Genomic DNA, 26,060 nt, shown 5'->3' with positions numbered 1-26,060 from the left:
GGCTGGCTTCCAGGAGAAAAGGGAGGTTCCTTTTTCTTTCACTTCCTTTTATATATACCTATGTCAGTTTACATGTCCCCGCCCTCATGGGTGGATAGCTTTGTGGGGATCACTCCTACACTCCCTTACATAATACATGCACACACCCTCAAGACCACGCTTTCTACAGTCTCGTGGCCAACTCTCCCTGAATCATGAATGTCCTTCCTTCCACAGCACCCTGTACACTGGGCAGAGCCAAAAGCTCTCCAGGAAGACAGAGAAACCAGGTGCAAGGAACCAAGGGAGTCTCCAGGTGGATAGATGCACTGAGCACATGCACAGAGGTAACATGACCAGACATACTCAAGACCCACAGCTCTCAGGTGGCGGCTATCCACACCTTTCAATACAATCAGGAGATTTTTGACTCCAGGCCTGCCAAGGGAGCAAGGACAAAAGTGAAAAGGAAAGTCTCCGCGAGAAGTCGTAGTGAAACGTCTTAGTCTTTATTGAGAACATCTCAGTCCTTTGTCTACATGTGACAACATCTCATGCTCAGTTCCGGCTGGGCTCAGTGTGAGAGGAAGCTCATGCAGGCTGTAACATGTGATATATACAGAAATATACATACAGAGAACACTGAGGATTGTATCTTAGCAACATGTTTCTTGGCTGAATTACATTCATGTAAAAGTGTCCAAATTCTAAAATCAAATGAGAAGTATATAACTCAAAGCCTAGAAAAGCAAACAGCTTTTAGGGGCTTATTCCATTAACATTCCACAAACTGTGCTTTTTAACCTACTGTGTTCCATTCAGAAGAATGGCCCATCAGTTCCTTATGTACCATCAGCTCCTGCTGTGGCTACAATTAGTGCTTCTGAGGCTGGGCACTTGTCATTCAAACACCAAACACAAAGTACAGGCACTACCACAGAGACAGGAAAATTTCCCCAGGAACTGGAAAAGTGCATTGAGGAGCCAGTCATGATGGGCCAGACCTATGTGACTAATTTGTTCATGGTCCCTGGCAGGTCAGAGGCTTCCCAATCCCCATTCCCTAATGTCACATGAACTCAGTAGCCCCAGTATGGAGCAGTTCAAAGCTGCAGATCGGGTGTAACCACCTCTTCAGCTTTGGGGAGACTGTCACATGATAGATATGCCAAGAGACAAGGACACATACAAGCTGTACACACTGAACACATACACTCTGCCCTTCCCATGATGTAGTCTGGGGCTGACAATATGAAGGAATCTTTGGAGAGGTTCCCTAATTTTGAGAACTTACAGATGTGAATTTTGGCTCATTTTCTTCCTCTTTCTGGATCAAAGTTATGACTGGACAGAGCTGACATTTCTGGAGTAAAGTATTTTGGAAGTGACTAGCTGCTCCTGCATTGTGTGTATTTACTCTTAGCACGGGGTGATAGGCAGCTCACCCCCCATTCCTGACCCTCTGGTGGCTGCCCATCCTTGGTGCACCTGTCTGAAACTAAAGGGGAGACATAGGTTTAAAAAACAAGCAGCAACTACAGCCTGGAGGTAAGATGAGCTGGGGATAAAATAAACAGAGAGCAATGCCTTATGAGATGGTGGCTTGTACACTTATTCTTAATTATTTAAAAAAACACATCAAAATAGGAAGAATGGTCAAAGACTCAGATTCAGAGTTGTAGTTCTTTGGTATCCCTCACTGGGGAGGTGCTTCCTCCTGATACGATTAATGGATCAGGGTAAATGTTACGGACACCACACCCACCCTGCCTAGATCTCAGTGGAGAGCCCCAGCTCTACACAAACATGTTATCCTACCTGAGACTCCTTCGTGATAATGACCTCCTAGTGTGTCCTAGCTACTGTCAGAGTTGGGCCTGAACAGTCCTGAGGGACACTGCTTTGTGAAATTAATACTTCAGGTTTAGCAAAGTTCACAGCACAGAGAACCTCCTGACCTTCATACCTGCTGAAGTGTCCAACACATTTCCATCTTGGTGTATCAAGCTTTCTGTTGAGTGTGTGATATCTAGGTCCTGGACATGAACAACCATCATGGTGTCACCCACGGTAACCTTCAGGAAGGGGTTCTAAGAGCTTAGTGTCTTGAGTTAACATTTCTGTTTCCTTTCTCTCTGGTCACAGAAGGGCTGTTTGAGCTGCCATATCCTGGGAGCAGGAGAAGGTGACACATGTGCCATGATGCCTCCTCACCACAGGGTGCCCTCCAGGCTGTCTTCCTCCCTCCTTCCAGGGGCTAGGGCCAGTCTACATAGGACAGGCCCCTGTGATTTTAGGCATTCTATAGGTTGTAACATTGGCTTCCTGGTTGGGCACCTTTGTTATGTGACATGGAAAGCCAGATGTAATGCACGGTTTTTAGTATATATGGGATATACTTTTGTTATACTTTATAACCAAAATGTACTTAAAAACAAACAGGAAAACTCAACTAAGCCCATCTCCCCATCTCCACTAGGAAACATACAATTTAAAATAAGAGTAAGAACACACCGACATGGTGTTTTTCCTTTTGGAAAGTGCAGGAGCCTGTGGGGAAGGTGGTGATAATATGACAATATGAGACCTAAACTAAGGAACCCCAGTGCACTTTACCCATCAAGGCCCTGCCATGGCACACAGGGCTCTGTGTTCCTGACTGGGAGAGCTCACCCTTGTCAGGAGGGCAGGGGGTGAGTTGGAGATGTCTGTGGTAACACATGTCACTAGGGAGTTCTGGTAGGACCTTCATGCCATGAGGGTCAAGCCCCACAGGATGAGAGACACAGACAGGGCTCCCGAGATGGGGACACGAGTAGATCTCATGTAAGCAACAACACACAGCCTCTTGAGGTCTGCTGGGAATCTGGTGGAACTGACAGTGGCTACGCTTTTGTTCTGGTTTTCCTCAGCGTGTCAAGGACACAAACACCTGGTTGAACAGCGCAGAGCCATACAGCTGCCAGTGCTCTAGATTCAGCTGTAGTGGATGTGTGCTGTGGGATGAATCCGCACCTTCTCTGCTCATGGCCCTGAGGCTCTTCGGAGCAACCTGCTGGACCAGGCTGGCACATTGAATTGACAGCCACAGCCCCCTCCTCCCCCTCCTCCTCCCTAATCCTGAGTGGAAACAACAAGGCACCTGGGGCAAGTCTGAGCACAGGAGGTCCAGGTGGTCCACTCCAGGGCCCTGGGGGCCACCCTGTGCCTAAAGGGTGCTGAGAAGCATCTTGGGGCTCAGCCACAAGAAGCTGATAGCACCCAGGCCTGCCTGTCGTGACACCAATGTCTGGTCTGCAGCATTCTGGCCTCATACTGTCTCACCAGCTTCAACCTGAATGTTTTATTTTTCAAACGTGTGTCTGATAAAGCTGGAAGGAATAACTTAATAATATGCCTTACCTGGCATGCTCCAAGAATGGTACCTGGTTAAATAACTCTTTCCATCCCGTGAAGCTTTCTGAGTAGTCAGTGGTTCCAACCTACCAGATCCCAAAGAAGGAGCAGAGGGAAGGCTGTGTGCTCTGTGTGCATAGCAGCCATATTTTACTCTTCTAGGCCACAAGACCTACATGGTTAAAACCCCAAATGATGACCAGCCAACACAGGCTATGGACACATTTGATCTTCAGTTATTTAGAAGCAAGTCGAGTTCTCCATGATCTGAGCCTAACCAGGGGCATGGATGTTTCTAGAGGCAGGCAAGGCAGCAGGTCCTAGGTCATGACTCTGCAGGACACAGCATCCCTGCTGCAGGGCTGGTGTATGCCAGGGTCACACTGTATCATGCTGGGTCACCCCAGGAGAGCTGTTAAAACCTACTGTGAGGACCTAGCTGTGAAGGACCTATGGAGAGGAGCGGCCACGCGTAGATGGGCGTGTGGGGTTCTCTTCCCACCTCTATCTCTCGCGCTCTTCCACACACAACGTTTTTTTCCTTTTGCAATTAAAATAATGTGGCATAAAAGTGACCTGACATAATTACTTCTTATTTTATAAATCTCATTCCTAGCTCTGAATAAATTATTTATTCAAGAATCTCACACAATGTAATTTCTATTTTCCTATCCTTAGGAAGCCCTACTCAGTAGAACTCAACGTCTAATGTAAACTGAGATATAAAGCGGTCACTGGGTAGCTCAAGAGGGGAAATGTGTGGCAAGGGTGGCGATGGGCCCCTGTGCCCCTCATGCACCCCCACTGTGCACCTGATCCCCATTCACATGTGAGGTGCCCCGCACCCTACGTCCCCATGCTGCCCTGTTGGGGTGAGAGCTGCTGGGGATGGTGCTTGATGTCCAGTGGCTCCCCCAGACTCCCCATGCCCTCTCCAAGGTGCACACCTGTCCCAGTTCAGATGCAAGGCTCTGGGGGACGACTCGGCACTGCAGCCTCGCACTCTGTGCTTGGCACCCGCCTGGCTCAGGGAGTGAGAGAGAACTGGTCCTGCTCTGTGGGCTTCTCCACCCAGGCGCCCAGCCCCGCCTTGATGAAGGCAGTGAACAGACGTGCCTTGGCAGCCTGGTACTCCTTCGCTGCCAGCTTGGACTCGTGGTATGTAGTGGGCTTAGTGATCTTGGTGCGCAGCAGGTGGGGGGGAACCTGTAGAAGGATACATGCACATGTAAAGCAACTACTGGAACAGCAACAAAGAGAGAGAGACCTAGGGTAATGCTAAAAATGATGCTCAGCACTGTGTTGGTTTGTGAAAAAAAAAAACAGAAGAAGGCGCTCTCCTAGATGGAAGAGGACCCACAAGTGGCCAGCCTAACTCTCACTCCCATCTCTAAGCAGTGGCTTGTAGGTCAGACAGATGGCTGCAGGACCTGTGCTTCTGGAAAAGCCCAGGCCCAAGTTCCACCTGTCCCCTGTAACTATTAAAAAGAACATCTGGGTGATGCATGCCTTGCCACATGGCAGAGACTGGAGGTGTCCTGCAAAGCCCTTGAGTTACCATAATAGCATTTGTCTTTCCCCATGAGGACAGGAGAGTTTGTCTGAGCCCCACACTATTGCTCTAAGCTGACTTCATAATAAGAAAATACCATATCCCTGACTTAAACAAGAACGAATGTTATCCTGCCTTATTATCTGAGGTTTTACTTTAGAAAAAGGACTATGCAGCTAAATGAAGTTTCTGACCCTTGATGAAGGGAACAGAAGCCAGCATGGCAGTGCTCAGTGACTGCCCTTCCTTTTCATGATTCCCAGCGCAGTGGCACCAGCAGTCTCCTCCCCCAGTGCCAGGATAGCAGCTGAGACTCTGCAGGGGTGAGGGAGGAGGCTGCCTTTGAGGCATCATCTCTCAGGCTCGTGGGACCAGGACCATACGTCTAAGCTAACAATACTCTGAAGAAATAAGAATTTTCAAATGATCCTGTTAGGAGGTTGCAATGATGGCATGATGATGAAAACCAGGAGGGATGGAAGGAATGGAGATGGACACGCTGGGGGAAGTAGGCCGACACCCGGTGAGGGCGCCTCAGTACCTTGCCGTGTACACGCATCCAGCGACAGTACAACGCGTGCTTACACAGGCGGGATGGGCGGCCTAATTCATCCTTCCCTGTTGTGGCATTGATGACCTCTATGGCAGAGTCACCCACTGTCCAGTTGACACTGAAGTTTGGTGCCTTCCCTGGCTGCCGTGCCTCTGCATTGCTGATGCCTGGAATACAGCAGACACAGAAGTGACATGAAGCCCTTGTTTTCCACCAGGAAGAAGGAAGTGAACAGCACAGCACACAGTTCAGAGCTGAGGAAGTCCATCATACCAAGACAAGGCATACCACTGCCACAAGGGAGAGGCTAAGCTTCCCAGTGTGTGGCTGTCTCTTGGTGACCCAGGAAAAACAGGGCTAAGAAGGAAGAACTGATACATAAATATACATTTGTCTGTGAGGGGCAAGACTATAGAATCTGACAGATCCCTGAATCCACAGGATTTCCTACCAAGCATGTCTTAGCTCTCCCTGGGGACCAACTGAGCTAGAAGCCTAGCAAAGGACAGATGGGCAAGCTGCCTCAGTTTCTACAAAGTGGAACCAGTGGGGCTGCTCAAAAACAGCAGCAGATAGCCTCGCCACTGAATGCCGTGTACCAGGCCACTCAGTTTCACAGCACAGCTCTCCAGGTACACAGAAACTTAGAACTCAGCAAGTAAGCACAGGTGCATTCTTATACTTAATTACTTCATTGTAATCAACCACAGGCTTGCTTTGAAGAGTGAAAGGTTTTAGAAAGATATATGGCTGTATGGTGGTGACATACACCTTTATTCCCAGCATTTGGGAGACAGAGGCAGGAAGACCTCTGTGAGTACATGGTCAGCCTGGTCTAGAGTGAGTGTCAGGACAGCCAGGGTTACATGGAGAAACCGATCTTGAAAAACAAAAAAACAAAACAAACAACAAAACAGCAGCAGAGGGGGAGATATCTGCCAGGGAAACTGAACACACAGTTAAACTTTATGCAGTGCCTTTAAGATACATGTCATGTGGCTGCTATGGCCCTCTTAAAGTCAGAGTTGCTCAGAGAGTGGCACAGGGACAAAAATGAAGAGAGTATCTCTGAGCAGGAAGACTCACCACAGCATGCTTGTAATTCAAGACTAAGACTTCTGAGAGGACTGGAGGGAAAGGTATCTAGCAAGCACATAGAAGACAGGGACGAAGCCCTGGACCAAACTTCTAGAGAGGAACCAGTGTCTGAGGAAACACATCCATGGTGGACTTAATCACAGAATTCAAAACCAGTGTCTGAGAAAACACATCCATGATGGACTTAATCACAAAATTCAAAGTGCAGAAGAAAATACCAGTGAATCACTAGACATGATGACAGAAGCAACTCAGAATCTCTCTCTCTCTCTCTCTCTCTCTCTCTCTCTCTCTCTCTCTCTCTCTCTCACACACACACACACACACACACACGGGGGGGTACATGAAAGAATCAAATCTATGTTAACTAGAATTCTTGAAAGAGATAGAGCACAGAAAAAAGAACATATATGAAGAAACATGAATAAAATCTTTCCACATTCTGTGAAACCAACAAACTACAGAACTAAGACACTCAGCAAACTCCAAGCATAAGAAATATGAAGAAAGTACATCAAAGCATGTCACATTAAACTGCTCAACATCAGCAGAGAGTGAAAAATCCTTAAGCACAGTCAGAGAAGACAAACCAAGGAGCCAAGATGGGCTGGACAATGCAGATAAGAAGACAGGGCAATGGCCTTTGAGTTCTAAAAAAGCATAAAGCCCCTACCATCCCAGAAAGATACACTAGCTCAGCAAAATGTTTTTAAAGATGAAAGCAAAATACACTTTCAGACATACTGACGCTGAATAGTTCATTCATCTTCAGAAGACTCTTAAAAGGAATGTAAGAGAGTTCTCAGTCAAAGGGGAAGATGACAGCAAGTGGAATCCAGACCCACATAAAGAGAACAGGGAAAAATGGGGGGAGGATGAGAAGGGAGAGAACCCTTTGTTATTTAAATACCTTTAAAAGATAATAGAATTTTAAAATGAAAGTAATAATGTGGGATTTTTAGCACACAAAAAATTAAAATGTAATAATACCACAAAGTCTGGGGGATAAGAAATGAGAGCATCTATTGTAAGAGTCAGGGAGATGGCTGGGTGGTGGTGGCATATGCCTTTAATCTCAGTACTTGGGAGGCAGATCTCAGTGGCTTCGAGGCCAGCCTGGTCTACAAAGTGAGTTCCAGGATAGCCAGAACTGTTACATAGAGAAACTCTGACTCGAAAAACAAAAACAAAACAAAAAAGAGTTAGGGGGATGTCTCTGTGTGTGAGGTGGGATAGAATCACTTGGAGGCAGATTGTGGTGCATTAGGAATGAATATTATAAACCCTTTAAAATTAATAAATCTACAAAACAAAAGTAACAGCTAAAAACGTAAAAGGGAGCTAAAATATAATTATCAAACACAATATTATGGTAAGAGAAAAATGGAAAGGGGCAACAAAGAACATTTGGATCAAACAGAAAATAAGCAGCAAAAATGACAGAGTTAATAACAATCATAATAAAAGTAAATGGTTTAAACACCTCACTGAAAAGGAAGAGATTATTGTGTTTAAAATAAAGACATTTAAAAGATATATATGCTATCACTAAACAGAGGAGAGCTGAGGTCACAAAGCAGATCGCAGAACAAAGGACATTTCCAGAGATACTATTTATTACGTATACAGTGTTCTGCCTATACGCCAGAAGTGGGCACCAGATTGAATTGTAGATGGTTGTGAGCCATCATGTGGTTGCTGGGAATTGAACTCAGGACCTCTGGAAAAACAGTCAGTGCTCTTAACCTCTGAGCCATCTCTCCAGCCCCGATAAAGATCATCTTACAATGAAAAAGGAGACTGATTTATTAAGAGAAGCCAACACTCCTAAACTTCTATGTATTGATCACAAAGCTGAAAAAATACATGAAATAAATACTTAAATTAGGAGAAATAGACAATCTACAATTCTAGCGAAGAGAGAGTAAATATCTTCTCATGAACTGACAGTTCAAGTAGATCACTAAGGACGTGAAAGATATGACAAGTTCAGTCAACTTGATGAAACTGACATTTATAGATCACTTTACCTAAAAACAACTGCTATGCACTCTTTTCTGTTTCTCACCAAAATTTATAAAGACAGATTTTTAAAAATATACTTATGTACCAGGTAGTAGTGATGCATGCACGAGGAAGGCAGAGGCAGGCGGATCTCCAAAGCCAGCCTGTCTGAGAATCCTGTCTGAAAATCATATATACATATGCATGTATGTATGTATGTATGTATATATATTATACATGTGTACATAACAGAACAGAACAGACATGTGACAAAATGTTCCTCTCCTTCTACCATGTGTATTCAGGTTATCAGGCTGACAGCAAGTGTCTTTAACCACTGAGCGATCTCTCCAGTCCAATACAGAATATTACTGCATTGCAAAAGAGGCTTTAATAATTTAAAAGGACCAAGACTATAAAATGAAAGTCCATTTGAAATAGGTAACATAAACATTTTTGCAAACCTCTCTAATATTAAACAGCACACTTGCAAATAACCTACAGACAAGGAGTTTTGAAATAACTGAAAATGAAAACACAGCATAATGATACTTGTAAGTGGTATAGAAGCAGTAAAAGACAATGACCTCTGCTAGCATCTTGAAGAACTAGAGAAAGAGCAAATAACACACTGTGTGCAAAGAAAATAATGAAGAAACAGAAGTAATGAAAATATATAAAACAGAAAATAATAGGAGAAAAATCAATGAAAGCAGAAATTGTTCTTTTAGAAATGATCAAAACAATTGATATTGCTAGTTAGGCTGACTGGAAAAAGACAAGATAAACCACTGTCTCAGAGTTTCTGTTTCTGTGATGGAACAGCATGACCAAAGCAACTTGGGCAGGCAAGAGTTTATCTGGCTTACACTTCCATGTCACTATTCATCATTGAAGGAAGTCAGGATAGGAACTCAAGCAGGGCAGAAGCCTGCAGGCAGGAGCTGATATAGAGGCCTCGTGTCTTGCTCAGCCTGCTTTCTTTTTTCTTTTTTTCCCCCTCTTGCTTTTTTTTATATTTAAGTTAAAAACAAGCTTGTTTCACATGTCAATCCCAGCTCCTTCTCCCTCCCCTTCTTCCCCGCCTTCCCCACCAGGCCCCACAGTACCCTACCCAATCTCTACTCCAATCCCCAGGGAGGATGAGGCCCTCCATGGTGGATTTCCAGGGTAGGGCCTAGGCCCTCCCACAAGAGTCCAGGGTGAGCGAGCATCCCTCTTTGTGGGATGGGCACTCAAAGTCTATTTGTACACCAGGGATAAACACTACCCAAGGCCCCATAGATTTCCTTGGCCTCCTCACTGACACCCACATTCAGGGGGTCTGGGTCAGTCCCATGGTGTCCACCCAGCCATCAATCTGGGATCTAAGAGCTCCCCCTTGTTTAGGTCAAGTGTTTCTGTGGCTTAAACTAGCCCAATCTTAACTCCTTTACTCATCAGTTCTCCCTTTCTGTCACTGGATTCCAGAAGTTCAATTCAGTGTTTAGCTGTGGGGGTCTGCCTCTGCTCCCATCAGTCCCTGGATGAAAGTTCTATTTCCCAGACTCTGGCAGTGGGATTGTATGCTGGCACTCTCCTGATTCATGTATAAAATCCATATATGAGTGAGTACATACCATGTTTGTCTTTTTGTGACTGGGATACCTCACTCAGGATAGTTTCTTCTAGTGCCGTCCATTTGCCTGCAAATTTCAAGATTCCATTGTTTTTTTTTTCCGCTGAATAGTACTCCATTGTGTAAATGTACCACATTTTCTCTATCCACTCTTCAGTTGAGAGGCATCTAGGTTGCTTCCAGGTTCTGGCTATTACAAATAATGCTGCTATGAACATAGTGGAACAGACGTCCTTGTTATATGAATGTGCATCTTTTGGGTGTATGCCTAAGAGTGGAATTTCTGGGTCTTGTGGTAGACTGATTCCCATTTTGCTGAGGAATCTCCATACTGATTTCCAAAGTGACTGTATGAGTTGGCACTCCCACCAGCAGTGGAGGAGTGTTCCCCTTCCTCCACATCCTCTTCCAGTATAAACTGTCATTGGAATTTTTGATTTTAGCCATTCTGACAGGAGAAGATGGTATCTCAGAGTTGTTTTGATTTGCATTTCCCGGATGGCTAGGGATGTTGAGCACTTTCTTAAGTGTCTCTCAGTCATTTTAGATTCCTCTACTGAGAATTCTCTATTTAGTTCTGTACCCCACTTTTTGATTGGATCCTTTGGTGTTTTAGAGACTTGCTTCTTGAGTTCTTTGTAAATTTTGGAGATCAGGTCTCTGTCAGATGTGGGGTTATTGAGTATCTTTTCCCAATCTGTGGGTTGCCTTTTTGTCTTGCTGACTGTGTCCTTTGCCTTACAGAAGCTTCTCAGTTTCAGGAGGTCCCATTTATTAACTGTTGATCTTAGTGTCTGTGCTACTGGAGTTATGTTCAGGAAGTGGTCTCCTGTTCAATGGTACCTCCCACTTTCTCTTCTAATAGGTTCAGTGTAGCTGGATTTATGTTGCAGTCTTTGATCCATTTGGATTTAAGTTTTGTGCATGACGATTAGACATGGATCTACCTGCAGTCTTCTACATGTCAGGCTCCAGTTATGTCAGCACCATTCATTGAAGATGCTTTCTTTTTTTCCATAGTATAATTTTAGCTTTCTTGTCAAAGATCATGTTCATGCGTGTATGGGTTAATATCAGGGTGTTCAATTTGATTCCATTGGTCAACCTGTCTATTTTTTGTGCCAATACCAAGCTGTTTTCAGGACTATAGCCCTGTAATACAGCTTGAAGTCAGGGATGGTGATGCCTCCGGATGTTGCCTTATTGAACAGGGCTGTTTTGGCTTTCCTGGGTCTTCTGTTTTTCCATATAAAGTTGAGAATTGTTCTTTAAAGGTCTGTGAAGAATTGTGTTGGGATGTTAATGGGGATTGTGTTAAATCTGTATATTGCTTTCAGTAAGATTGCCATTTTTACTATGTTGATCCTGCCTATCCAAGAGCATGGGAGATCGTTCCATTTTCTGGTGTCTTCTTTAATGACTCAAAATTTTTGTGATACGGGTCTTTCACTTGTTTGGTTAGCATTACCCCAAGGTATTTTATGTTGTTTGTGGATATTGTAAAGGGTGATGTTTCTCTGATATACTTTTCAACCCTTTTATTGTCTGTATATAGTAGGGCTACTGATTTTCTTGAGTTGATCTTGTATCCTGCTACTTTGCTGAAGATATTTATCAGCCGTAGGAGTTCCCTGGTAGAGTTTTTTGGGTCACTTATGTAAACTATCATATCATCTGCAAAAGTGAAAGTTTGACTTCTTCCTTTCCAATTTGTATCCCCTTGATCTCCTTTTGTTGTTGTATTGCTCTAGCTAGAAATTCAAGGACAATATTGAAAAGGTATGGAGAGAGTGGACAGCCTTGTCTTATTCCTGATTTTAGAGGAATCAAGTTGAATTTCTGTCCATTTAGTTTGATGTTGGCTGTTGGTTTGCTGTATATAGCTTTTATTATGTTAAGGTAAATTCCTGTTATCTTGGATCTCTCCGCTGCCTTTATCATGAAGGGGTGTTGTATTTTGTTAAAGGCTTTTTCAGTATCTAGTGAGATGATCATGTGACTTTTGTTTCTCAGCTTGTTTATATGATAGATTACATTGATGGATTTTTGTATGTTGAACCATCCCTGCATCCCTGGAATGAAGCCTACTTGATCATGGTGGATGAGTTTTCTGATGTGTTCTTGGATTCGATTTGCCAGTATTTTATTGAGTATTTTTGCATCAATGTTCATGAGGGATACTGGTCTGAAGTTCTCTTTCTTAGTTGTGTCTTTGTGTGGCTTGGATATCAAGGTTATTGAAGCCTTATAGGAAGAGTTTGGCAAAGATCCTTCTGCTTCTATTGCATGGAATACTTTGAGAAGAATTGGTATAAGCTATTCTTTGAATTTCTGGTAGAATTCTGCACTGAGGCCATCTGGCCCTGGGCTTTTTTTTTTGGTTGGGAGACTTTTGATGAGTGCTTCTATTTCCTGAAGGTCCTGGATAGATATTTTACCAACACTAAGAGACCACAGATGCCAGCCTATACTGCTATACCCAGCAAAGCTTTCAATCACTATAGATGGAGAAAACAAGATATTCCACGACAAAACCAGATTTAAACAATGTCATCTACTAACCCAGCCCTCCAGAAAGTTCTGGAAGAAAACTCCAACCCAAGGAAGTTAACTACAACCAGAAAAACATAGGCAATAGATAATCTCATCTTACCAACAGCCAAAAGAAAAGAGGTGGAAATCCACATATAATTCCATCACCATCAACTTTTCCAAAACAAACAACGAGCAATCAATGGTCATTAATATCCCTCAATATTAGTGGTCTTAACTCGGCCATAAAAAGACACAGGCTAACAGAAAGGATTTGAAGACAAAATCCATCCTTCTGCTGCATACAAGAAACACACCTCAGCCTCAAAGACAGATATTACCTCAGAGTTAAAGGTTGGGAAAAGATTTTCCAATCAAATGGACCCAAGAAACAAGTGGGAGTAGCAATACTAATATCTAACAAATTAGATTTTAAAATAAAATTAATCAAAAGAGATGAAGGAGGTCATTTCATACACATCACAGGAGAAATACACCAATATGAAGTTTCAATTCTGAACATCTATGCCCCAAATACAAAGGCATCCATGTTCATAAAAGAAACATTACTAAAACTCAAATCACACATAAAGCTCCACACACTTATAGTGGGAGACTTTAACACCCCACTCTCACCACTAGACAGGACTACCAGACAGAAACTTACCAAAGAAGCAAAGGAACTCATAGAAGTTATGACTCAATTGGGATTAACAGTCATCTAGAGGACATTTCATCCAAATAAAAAAGAATATACCTTCATCTCAGCGCCACATGGAACCTTCTTAAAAATCAACCACATACTTGGCAACATATCAAACCTCAACAGGTACAAAAAATTGGAATAACTCCATGCACCTTATCAGACCACCATGTGTTAAAATTAGAATTCAACAACAACACAAATTGCAGAAACCTTACAAACTCATGGAAATTGAATAATGTACAATTGCACCATCCCTAGGTCAAAGAAGAAATAAAAAAAGAAATTAAAAACTTCCTAGAATTCAATGAGAATAAAGACACAACATACCCAAACTTATGGGGCACTTTGAAAGCAGTGCTAAGAAGGAAGTTCATAGCACTAAGTGCCCACATGAAGAAACTGGAGAATGGTTACACTAGAGAATTAACAGCACAACTGAAAGCTCTAGAACACAAAGAAGCAAACTCACCCAGGAGGAGTAGACACCAGTAAATAATCAAATTGAGGGCTGAAATCAATAAAGTAGAAACTAGGAAAACAATACAAAGAATCAATGTAATTAAGAGTTGGTTCTTTGAGAAAATCAATAAGATAGACAAACCTAAACCAAACTTACGAAATGGCAGTGTGAACATGCAAATTAACAAAATCAGAAATGAAAAGGGGGACATAACGGACACTGAAGAAATCCAGAGACTCATCAGGTATACTTTGAAAACCTGTACTCCACAAAATTTGAAAATCTAAAGGAAATGGACAATTTTCTGGATAGATACCACTTGCCAAAATTAAATCAAGAACAGATAAGCAATTTAAACAGCCTGCTTTATTATATTTTTGGTTGCGAGCCTAGCCTTTAACAGCTGAGCCATCTCTCCAGCCTAACAGCCTGCTTTCTTATAGAACTGAGAACCACCTGTCCAGGGGTGGCCCCACTCACCATGGGCTGGACCCTCCCCCATCAATCACTAATTAAGAAAATGCCCTACATGGTAGCCTACAGCTCTATTTTATGGAGATATTTTCTTAATTGAAGCTCCCTTCTCCCTGATGACTCTAGCTTGTGTCAAGTTGACATAAAACTAGCCAGTACAACCACACTTGCCACTAGAGACACCACAGAAATTAAAATGGTAAGAAGAATATCAGGGATACATTTACATCTACATTTCACAAATCAGATGAAATACACAAATTTTTTGAAGATACAAACCATCAAGCTTACTCAAAGACAAAGAGTGAAGAAGTAACAGACATTTAATTTGTAGCTTCCTGTGGCTAGAGAAATGGCTCAGCAGGGTGTTGGTGGCTCACACCTTTAATCCCAGTACTCGGGAGGCAGAGGCAGAGGCAGAGGCAGACGGATCTCCGTGAGTTCGAGGGCAGCCTGGTCTACAGAGTGAGTTCCAGGACAACCTCCAAAACAATACAGAGAAACCCTGTCTCAAAAAAAACCCCAAAACAAACAAACAAAAAAACAAAACAAAAAAGAAAAAGAAAAAAGAAAAAAAGAAATGGCTCAGTGGTTGGGAGCTGGCTGCTCTTCCAAAGGATCTGGGTTCAATTCCCAGCACTCACATGGTAGCTCACAACTGTCTGTAACTTCAGTTAAGGGGATCCAACACCCTTACACAGACATTCATGCAGGCAAAACAACAATGTACATAAAATAAAATAAATAAACATTAATTTGTAATTTCCTCATAAACTTTCACAGAATGGCTTTACTGTGAATTCAACCAAACATTTAAGGAATCATTAATAAACCCTAAAAACTCTTCCAGAAAAAAAAACTGGGAGAGAGCTACATTTTATGACTGAGAAAGATAGTAAAAGAAAACTATAGCCAGGCAGTGGTGGCACACACCTTTAATCCCAGCACTTGGGAGGTAGAGGTAGGACGATCTCTGTGAGTTTGAGGCCAGCCTGGTCTACAGAGAGAGTTCTAGGACAGCCAGGGCTGTTACACAGAGAAACCCTGTCTCAAAACAAAGAAAAGAAAAGAAAAGAAAAAGAGGAAGGAAGGAAGGGAGAAAGGGAAGGAGGGAGGGAGGAAGGAAGGAAGGAAGGAAGGAAGGAAGGAAGGAAGGAAGGAAGAAAGAAAGAAAGAAAGAAAGACTATAGCAGCCTTATAGCTCAATGTGGTAATGTATCCCAATGTGGTAATGTAATCCCAACACTCAAAAGGCTGAGGCAGGAGGATCAAGAGTTCTCGGTCAGACTGAGCTTAACATAGTAAGACATGTCAAGAAAGTAAGGGGTTGGGGAGACAGAAAAGCAAAGGAGAGGTGTCCTTACCGCTTTCTAGAACTTTTTGAAACATGGAGTTTCATCACATACATGGCTACCCATGAAAAAGGTGATGCTAGACATTATGAAAATGGGTACTGCTCAGAGGGAAAGTATCACAGGTGTTACCATGTACAATTGGTTCAGTGCTACCCAGCAGCTGTCAGCACTGCTGTATGTAAACAAGGTGCAGGCAGGTCTCTTGCCAAAAAGTATGTGTGCTGAGCCTACCAAGCATTTTAACAGCTAACACAGCTTCCTGACATGTGTGAAGGAAAATGTTCAAGGCTGAAGCCTTCTTGGGCTACTGACTAAGTCACATCACTTCCTCTGAGAACTGTCAGTTTCTCACGTGGATCCTTGTTTCTGATCCATTTTAGGATCTGCAACTGCTTCTTCCTGGGTTTGCCATTGAGCTACCCAACTGCTGAATACAAAATGTCAAAACAGTTCCTTTTCCAAGGGGAGGAGGAATGAATGTCTACTTAGCTGCGATTTGTGGGAATCTCTGGCCATAATGAAATCGGATTGTTTCTATACAAATGGCTATTTGGATTGTGCCATCTTCCTTTTCAGCTGCATTACTTCTGTATGACAAAGCCAGAATGAAGGACCATTGCTGAGTGAATCCTATGCACGAGAGCTGCAACACTCTACATTAAAGCTAAATGGTCAATTAACTAAGAAGTAAAACGCTAAAAAGTACAAACACCCTCCCCCTTATATTTTAAGTTAAGTAAATTAACATCTTTAACAAAAACAGAGCAAGTAAGGCAAAAAGAAAATAGCTAGCCCAAGGTTCCAATCCAACCACATGCTTTATCTGAGCAGACGGCTCAAAATGGTCACACGAGTGCATTTCAAGTCCCCAGGGCTGACACATCCTAAGGATGGACACCCATGAGCAACTCACCTCTCTGGAGCTGCAAAATGAGAACTAGGGTAATGAGTTGATCATAGGCCACCATGCAGAAACCAATAAAAACAGGAATGACTTGGCTGGTAATGAGAGTCCCCAGTTGTTGTAAATTAAGTGTGCTAAATAAGAACTTTTAACACAAAACTGCAGACACACTGTGAATTGGCCTAATAAAGGATTCAACTAAAAAAAAATCAGGAGAGCTGGTACTTTTTCTCTTATTTTCACTTCAAAGGCACATTCTAATAGGTTCCTCACATAATAGGATGATAAAAATGAATTCTATATATAATGATCAATACAGATATTTATGTCTTAGAAATTATTATTAGTCCTTATCAGTAAATTAAGGGAAATGTACTTGTGGTGGTTTGAAAGAAAATGGTCCCCCAAAGGGAGTGGTGCTATTAGGAGGTGTTGGAGTAGGTGTGGTCTTACTGGGGAAATGTGTCACTTTTATATATTCTATATACATAAAACACATCTGACTTTTATAAATGAGGTCCCTTTCAGATTTCAGTTATTGATGGAATGTTGCTTAGACAGTCTATTCAGCTCTTTTTGGGGCATCTGTGTACCCTGTATCTCACAATCATATTCATACTCTATGAATAAATACAGACACTGACAACTAGAGCAGAACACCCACCATGTTTTGGATCTGGTTTAACTGTGGTCTCTTGTACTTGAACAGAAGCTTGTACTTAGTGTGCTGTGGCCAAAGAGGTGATGTCATTGGGCACATACTCTCATAAGGGACTAATTGTCTCACGTTTTTATAAACACAGACCCTGACCCTTAACCTTGCTTTCTTATCATGGGCTCCTTTCTTTGTTCTCTGACCCTCTTTCAAATGTGTGTGTGTGTGTGTGTGTGTGTGTGTGTGTGTGTGTGTGTGTATGTGAGAGAGAGAGAGAGAGAGAGAGAGAGAGAGAGAGAGAGAGACACGACACACACACACACACAGAGAGAGGGAGAGAGACAGACAGACAGACAGACAGACAGACAGACAGACAGACAGACAGACACTGCATCTGGTTGTGTGTGTGCCTGTGGAGGCCAGAAGAGGTATCAGGTTCACTGGTGCTGAAGTTATAGGAGGTAGTGAGCCACCATGTGGATGCTGGGAACTGAACTGAGTGCTCTTAACTTCTCCAGCCCCACCATGGGCTCAGCACACATTTACCCTCCCTGTTTTGATGTCTCCCTATCCCACATGAAGTAGACACCAGACATATGAGGCCCCCTAATCTCAGTCTCCAAAACTGTGAGCTAAACAAGCATCTCTATGCTCAAATACCTAGTTATAGCAACAGCTAAGGAAGTAATCTCCCTCCAAATGTATCACACTGAAAATTTTCTGACTCATGAGAAATTAATTCACTACCAATACTCAAAAAGGTATCAATATTCCAAGTTCAACTTAACCATCAGGTTTAATGGAAAAAAAAGGAATAATGGCTAGGGAGCTATAATATTCAATCCCAGATAATTTTCATCTTTCTCCTTCCCTGCTTATTTCATATGCTCTGACAGACATGCTATCAAATAAAAGTCCACACTGCTTTCTTGCAGTTAGAGACATGCTAGCAGCCAGGCACTGAGGCAGAGAACACATGCACCCCAAAAGAAGCCTTTTGTTTTTAGTTTAGGATATGGTTTTAGTTTTGAGCTTACAGAAGTAAGTAAAATGTTATTTTCTTTTAAAAGAGTAAAAATACCTTAACTGTGTCCTTTTAAATAAGGTTGGGCTTAGAAGTAGGAACTTTGAATTCAAAAGCTCCTGTTCACTCTACTGTTAGCCACTGACACTCTACAAAAGAAAAGAAACCAGGAGTAAAGGTATAAAGGGCAGGAGAAGGCACCAGTGAAGGAGAGGCACACCTGCCACACCTGCCACAGTTCAGAGGGAGAAGGGTGGGTGGGTGGGTGGGTGTCAGCAGCACTTGGATAGCATCTGGGTGAGGATGGGTGGTTCCCAAGGCCCAGCCTGGTTGGTCTTGGGAAGACTGCCTAAGTCTTTGCCACTGGGGCAGGAATGAATATGAAGTACATGAAAAGCACAGAGGTGTCAGGTTCCTGCAGCTTCTGTAGAGAATAACAAGGTTCACAACTGTGGAAAGGCATTCATCTTGTAGAAGGATTGTCTTAAAAGGCCTGGAGACCAGGTCAAGGGACTCAGAGACAAGGTCTTGTTCCCCTTTTAATGGGTTTGCTGCTGCCTGGCAGCCATATGCTGGCTCCAAGTGGGGTGATGCGTAGGACCCAGACACTGTGAGCTCAGGGTACTGAGGTAGGAGGTAATGCGAGGGTACTTGCCGCTGAGCAGGGGCTTGTTGAGGGTGTAGAGTGGCGGCAGGTCCTCTATGTTGGAGATCCGCTGGTACATGGCCCTGGAGAGGTGGTCACCATGGTACAGGCTGCCCAAGATGATGCTGGAGAAGTAGATGGGCTCTACAAAAATGCTGAGCAGGGACCCCTGGATGCCCACCACGTTCCAGCTGCAGGGAGAAGGAAGTAAGTCTCAGTAGACACAGGTATGGCATCACATACAGATATAGCACAGAGACACATGGCTAATGCTGGAGGAATTGTAAAGGGGAAGGCATGGCCGTGAGAATCACTGACTAAGCAGCTCAATTAAAGGTTATCTTCACTGTGAAATAACTCTGGGTCACAGTCTTGGGGTCTTCCATTGCTGTGATAAAATGCCACAACTAAAATCAACTTAGGCAGGAAAGAGTTTATTTCATTTTAAAGCTCTCAGGTCAGTCATACATACTCCATCACTGAGGTAAGTCAAGACAGGAACCTGGAGGCAGGAACTGAAGCATTAGTCATGGAGAAATGCTGCTTACTGGCTTGCTCCCCATAGCTTGCTCAGCCTGCTTTCTTTTTGGTTTTTTTGAAACAGGGTTTCTCTGTGTAACAGCCTGACTCTTCTAGAACTTGCTTTGTAGGCCAGCCTGACCTTGAACTTACAGAGATTGCTTACCTCTGTCTCCTGAGTTCTGTAGTAAAAGGCTTATACCACTATGACCTGCTCAGCCAGCTTTCTTACACCATCTAGGACCACCTGGCCAGGAGTGACACCATCCCCTTTGGGTTGGGTCCTCCCACACCAATCATCAATCAAAACAATGTACTATGACTCGCCTACAGGTGAATCTTGGTAGCACTCTCTCAATAAGATTCGCTCGTTCCAGGACATGTCTAGGTTTGTGTCAAGTTCATAAAAAACCAACTAGCATGGCTAGTATGTTTTTCCATGACAACATACTTTCTGTAGGTTATCTCTTAAAGGGTACTGAGAAGTCGCACGTTTCTTGTGAAAAGCCTGAGGAAATTTCTCATGGGCAAATACATGAACTTTTCCTTCTTCTAACAAAAGGGCTGCAGTCTCCCGTGGAACGCCTCAGAGCCAGCTCCTCGGAGGACTGTGCTCCAGGTGGGAGTGGAGGTGTGACAATGTGGTGCATGCACTAGAGACAGAGAGGGTGACAATGCGCTGGCAGATGCCGCAGCGCTGGTTGACATGAATTGAGGTACAACCAACGTGAGGCGAAGCAGAGGCTTCTCTGAGAAAAGGAGTGAGAGAGGCCACCCACTTAAGAGGAGGTACCAACAGAAGGCCCCTGAAGCTCAACCCCAAGGACAGGGCATGAGGAGGATGACATACTCCAGCCTCTGGGACAAGGGACTTGGGACAGGCAGGGGTAACCATGCAGGGGCAGGCCAGGCCAGAGAGTGGGGTTTATCCAAGTGGTCAGGAGCCACTAAGGGGAAGGGTGAGACCCTAAGCAGGCTCTGGAGGACTTGAGGCATGGAAGTAACTTAATCCCATTTGACACAGGTGTTTACGGAGGGAGAGACTGACTAGCACTGCATTTTGGAAAGTAAAATCATCAGTACAGGGAAGGGACACAAGGAGAGAGGACTCCTAGGGCACATATGTCAGAAGAAAGAGTTCAAGTGAGTGGCAGAGAGACAGGGAAGTGGGCCAGATGCTACAAACCTCAGCAGATGTGGGAAGAGGAAGACTCCTGAACTGCAAGAAGGCTGAGGCCCAACCCTGAACTTTCCCTAGACCTACCGTCACGGGATGGGCACTGTCTGCCCAGGTGACACCTGCAAGGGAGCAGAAGGCAGACAGGTGCTCTGTGGGTCACAGCCAGGAAGCTACAGGGAGGGCTCCATACAAGCAGTAGCTGAGCCTCACTTGTGCAGACCTGCACTCAGGCCAAGCTTTAGCCATTCAGCATTGTTAGGTCTAACCGGTACAAGGGGCTAAGTGAGATGCCTACTAACATATCAGAGAAGACACTGGCTGCCAGGGGCTCCCAGCATCCTCAGTCCCTACTTGTTATAGAGTCGCCTGGCTAGTGTACCTTGCCCATTACCATAAACTTCTCTAGCCCAGGAACTGGGCTGGGCTGCCTCCCTCCCCCCGCTGTTCCCTACATAATCCAGTCATTTGGGCTATGTAGTCCATTTTTGACCTTGTACTTTGGCCTCTTGTCCTCTTGGCTGCTGTTCTTGATTCCCCTCTCCCTCTCTACTTTCCCCTCACCCCTCTCCTCACATGGCTCCATTCAGTTGGCTGGTCATGTTCAGTCTGGACCCTTCTAGTTGACTCTGGCTATGCTCTCCCTCACATCTACAATAAACCTTCTCCTTCACCATACCTAGGGGAAGTTATGTCCTTCTTTTGTTTCTTTTTTTCATTCAAGGCCACACCTAGCATAACCTTTATCTCTCCTTTTCTAGGTTCTCAACCCTGTTGGTGGAGGTGTCAGTAAGTCAGTCCCAGGTTGTGAGCACGGAGAACTGTCCCCACTACTCATTTCTCTAGTGGTGGCACGGGTGGGGGTTGAGATGTCCTCCTTGTCCCCTCCACCCCAGCCCATCAATACCTGAGGCAGATGGGAGAGCTGTCCCTGCCCATAACCAGTCATGCACCTGGCCTGGGTAGCACAGTAGAGCTGACCCTGTTGGCAGAGGTGTGGGTGAGCCAGGCCCAGTGTTGTGAGCATGGGAAAGCTGTTTCCATTATTTATCTGTCTTATGGCAGCATGGGTAGGGAGAGATGCCCCCACCCCACACCTGGCCTGCCCATCATCCTGAGGCAGGTAAGAGAGCTGGCCCTGAGGTCATAAAAGTCAAGAGAGCTGTCCCTGGTCCTCGTCAGCTGCAGCTGGAGAGACGCTGCCACACCTCACCTGGGCAACACAGTAGAGCTGGCCCTGAAGATGAAGGTGTGGGAGAGGTGACCCTGAGGATGTTAAAGCCAGGTAGCTGGCCCCACCCCCTTGCTCATAGCTACAAGGGGTGAAACTAGCCAGGGCAATGCTAGAGAGCTCACCCTGGTAGCGAAGACGGGAGAGCTGGCAGACTGACTAGCCCTGCAGTTACCCAGGCCCAGAACTGGGATTATGTGTTGTCCCACCCCAGTGGTGCACATGTGGGGGAAGGGTGTCAGTCCTATGGACCCAGGGCTGCTCTCCTTGAATCGGACCAATGATCCTTTTCAATAAACATCTGCATGTAAAAATGTATGGGTAAAGGGTTTACTACATAAACTCACTGTGTCACACTGCGTTTCCATGACGAGATTTTCCCCTTCTTCCCTTTCCCCACCTCTTTTTCTCTCAAATCTTATTTTGTTTTATTTAGGGGTGGGGAGGGAGATGGGTGGGACGGGGAGGCATGATGTGTAAGACACAAAGAATAAATAAAAAATAAATTAAAAATAGATCTAGGTTCTGACTTCTGAATAATGCCAAAGCTAGACCAGGGTCAAATGATGCCAGTCTTGCCTTGCCATTGTGCCCCCTCCGGAAGCAAACAAGAGGTCTGGCCCTCAGTCTTTCCCTGCATGCAGCAGCTGGCACAGCCCTGGGAAGACACTGACTGGTCCAGTCCACTCCTTCTCAGGAGCCCCACAACAGGTCCCCAGAAAACAGCATGTCTCCTCTGGAGCCCCGGAGCTCCTGGCTTCCCTGCTGCAGTCTAGAGGACTGGGCACACGTGTGCCCCTGAATTCCCTCGCCAGCCCTTCACATAATTTACACTGCTAGTCTCTGTGACCTCTCTTAACCCCCACGAAGAAGGTCAACATGCTGAATGGATAACCTGTAATTCCTAGGATGTATTCTTTCCACCCTCTAAGAAGGAAATTAAAACAGCCTTCCCTGTCCTCAGAGAACATCTGAAATGATTCAGCTCTGGAAGCCCCAGGGCTCCTTTCTGATGTAGATGAGAAGCCTGCTGATTTAGATGACTTAAGCAGAACTCAGTCCCCTGGGCAGTAATGCTGTGATCTTGCAGAAACCAGCATCTGTTAGGACTCATTAATTCTGAGCACACACTTCCTTGGAGATCCCAGCTTCAAGGCACTGGGCAGAAAATAGCTCCTCAGCCAGCTCTACTCAAAGAGAAGCTCCTGTCAATCAGCCTTACAGAGAAGAGCCATGCCCACTTTCCGGGACCACAGACTGAGAGATCCCAACTCAACATTTTTAGACCCCTAGTGACTAGCCCATCACAGAGTGACTTGCCCTACTACCCTCCCCTGAGAAACCGGAGACCTCAAGATAAACTTAAAAGATAACCCTCCCTGATCCAGGAACTAGCTCACCACATTCCTGCTCAATGTTTAACTGTACAATGCCCAAAGAATGCTTGCTTGAGATAACCTTCCTGTTAAGACGTAAACTATCATCTAACTTCCTCATCCTTTATGATGTTTGCCTAACTCCCCCATTCAGTTTTTCCCTTTTAAACCCCCCCCCCACTGCAGCTACTAGGGGTCGAACTCCTCTGCCCCTGTGAGGGTCATGAGCTCAGCCCCAGTGCACTGGTTCCCCAAATAAACCTCGTGTGCTTGCAGCAAGAATGGTCTCTCTTGAATTATTGGGGCATCGGCTTATCGCGAGACTTGAGTGAGGGTCTCCCCACTCTGGGGGTCTTTCAAGACCACCACATAAGGACATTACAGATACAGCACGATTCCACATGGCAAAGCGTTCACCAGCTAGAGATGCCTGCCCAGTTCCCATGCCCACCTGGACCAGGGCATTAGGTGAGGAGCTTCTCTGCTCAGGCCCCAAGAAGGGAATGCATTTGTTACCAGAAAACAATAGGTACTCCCATCTCCTGGCCGTATGCCTGTTCTGCTGGGTTCAGGACTGGTCTGTGGCTTTTGTGTTTTTGTTTTCTTTAAGTTATTCTTTGAGGATGGGAGAAATATTGCTGTCATCTCGCCACCCCTACCCAATCTACTACAGAGCCTGACCTGGCCCTGAGCACACCAAGGAGAGTGACCAGAAGACATACAACAAGAGCACTATGTTGATCCAACCATGGACTCCTTCCACAGCTCTTGCTCAGACTGGTCAGGACAGCTGTTTGCTCTGTGGTCCCCTTCTTTTCTGCTTCCATGTCACAATTAACCTTCAGAGAAAGTCACCCGTGCCCTTCAAACTAATCCTGCTGGGAGTGTGGCTCTTCCAGGGGCTTCCATAAAGCAGCCCTTGTTTACCTACCATCTGTTCTGAGCAAGCGAATGAGTCAAGAAAGCCTCCTGTCTGTACTTGGATCTGTCTTTTCCTGCATCCTCAGGCAGCAGAGGCCACAGACAAAGCAGCCCAGGGAGAGTCAGGGCCTCTCACTGTTCTAAGGGCAACCTCTCTGGAGCTGCTCTTACTGTTGGGCTATCTGGACACTATGGAAACCTCTAGTGCTACCCTCCCCATCCTCAGCCTACGCCAGACCTCAGTTCCCCACCTGTTTTGGAACACTGTAGTGCGAGTGGCCTCTGCCCGGCACCTAACCATCCAGATCTCCACAGTAGCCTCTTTGGAGGCCCTGCATCCAACTGGCATCAATCGGGCCCCTATGCTATTTTTGTCCTGTTATTTTTTTAATCTTTTTTTTTTAAACAATCTTTTCAGCTGGGCATGCGTGGCACATACCTTTATTCCCAGTGCTCTGGAGGCTAAGACAGGTGGATCTCTGTGAGTTTGAGACTAGCCTGGTCTATCGAGCAAGTTCCAGGATATCCAGTGCTACACAGAGAAACCCTCCCTCAAAAAAACCAACCAAACAAACAAAAGACGCAGTCTTTTTTCATTTTACACCAATCCCAGTTCCCATCCTATGCTAGTCTTGGTCCATGATTTTCCTGAGTAGCCATTTCTTAGCTTTGTCGTCTTTTCTGGAAAGGCATGTTGTGTTCCTATTTCTGTCAATTTGCCTGTGCTTTCCTCAAAGCAATATTTTTTTTAAATATGAAATAAAAGACAGAGTTTTAAGGGTTCTGACTTTGGCAATTGTTTGGGTGACCTCCCCTTCAACCAAAGGCAAATAGATTGCCAACACTCAGCAAACCCTTCAAACCAGTGCCTTTGTTCTGCAAGCATCAAGGTTGCTCCTAATCTAGATTCTGTCATGTGGTTATTAGTGTTGACTCTAATGAAGATACAGAATAAAAGGAGCAAGCTGAGAAAGGAAAAATACAAAATGTACAATTTTGAGGAGAAAAGGAGTACCAGGAAATGAAATGGAGCTAAGTCCTGTGTTCAAAGAGATAAACAGATTAGGAGATGGAATAAAGTGAGTGGTGACTTCAGGGCAAGATCCTACCCAGCTAAGTATCCAACTTGTGAAAAGGAATTAAAGAAAAGCTTAGAGTCAGGTGTGGTGGCACATGCCTTTAAACCCAGCACTCCAGAGGCAGAGGCAGGGGCAGGGGCAGGTGGATCTCTGAGTCTGAGGCCAGCCTGGTCTACAGAACAAGTTCCAGAAAGCCAAACTTAGGCAGTGAAGGAAACCATCAAACAAAGAAATCTGGTGAAGATTTGAACAGGGGGCCATGTTCCAGGCCCCGTAAGCAGCAGAACTTAGCAGCTTTGGCCATGTGGTTCTGGTTTCAAGGATAGAAGAAAGGAGCTATGGAATCCTCCTTCACTACTAATAAAAGCCACTAAGGCCAGGCATGTGCCAGGGGTGACCCCGAATGAAGGCCTAGAGAGGCCATTGCATGAAGCTGTGAAGTAAAAGCCTGGATTTTTTTTGACAACTCCAAGACATTGGAGATGCCAGAGCCATGGAATACCTGTCAAGAAGAGCTGCTAACAGGGAGTGGGATCAGTCCAAAAGAAAGAGGTGTGTTGTAGTCAACAAAGCTGAAAAGAGATGGAGATCTGGAGTGTTTTGACATCAGACATGGAGATGCAGAGTTTGGAGTTTGCCTGTTTTTGGTTTTGCTTTGGCCCAGTATTTCCTCACTATGCTCCCTTTCTTACATTTTGGAATGGTAATGTATATCCTGTGCCAATATATGTTAGAAGTATGTGATCTGCTTATTTACTTTGATTTTGCAGAGGATTACAACTAAGAGATTGTATGATCTTA

General features: G+C 44.6%; 1 protein-coding gene across 12 annotated transcripts in view; it reads right to left on the bottom strand.

The window, feature by feature from the left end:
* Positions 1–466: 466 nt before the first annotated feature.
* Adarb1 (adenosine deaminase RNA specific B1) overlaps positions 467–26,060 on the bottom strand; it is a 122,801-nt gene continuing 97,207 nt past the window's right edge. For all 12 annotated transcript variants that reach the window (XM_040732505.1, XM_040732508.1, XM_040732506.1 and 9 more), the window contains 3 exons: positions 18,966–19,147; positions 5,469–5,647; positions 467–4,581 (listed from right to left, as the gene is read on the bottom strand). In XM_040732505.1, the coding sequence (XP_040588439.1) occupies positions 4,402–4,581; positions 5,469–5,647; positions 18,966–19,147 (541 nt within the window). In that variant the 3' untranslated portion in view covers positions 467–4,401. The remainder of the gene's footprint in view (positions 4,582–5,468; positions 5,648–18,965; positions 19,148–26,060) is intronic.

Source organism: Mesocricetus auratus, unplaced genomic scaffold (assembly GCF_017639785.1).
Source record: "Mesocricetus auratus isolate SY011 unplaced genomic scaffold, BCM_Maur_2.0 Super-Scaffold_100027, whole genome shotgun sequence".
In the NCBI taxonomy this organism is placed as follows: domain Eukaryota; kingdom Metazoa; phylum Chordata; class Mammalia; order Rodentia; family Cricetidae; genus Mesocricetus; species Mesocricetus auratus.
The sequence above is the reverse complement of the archived record's forward strand: the minus strand, read 5'-3'. Positions and strand labels throughout refer to the sequence as shown.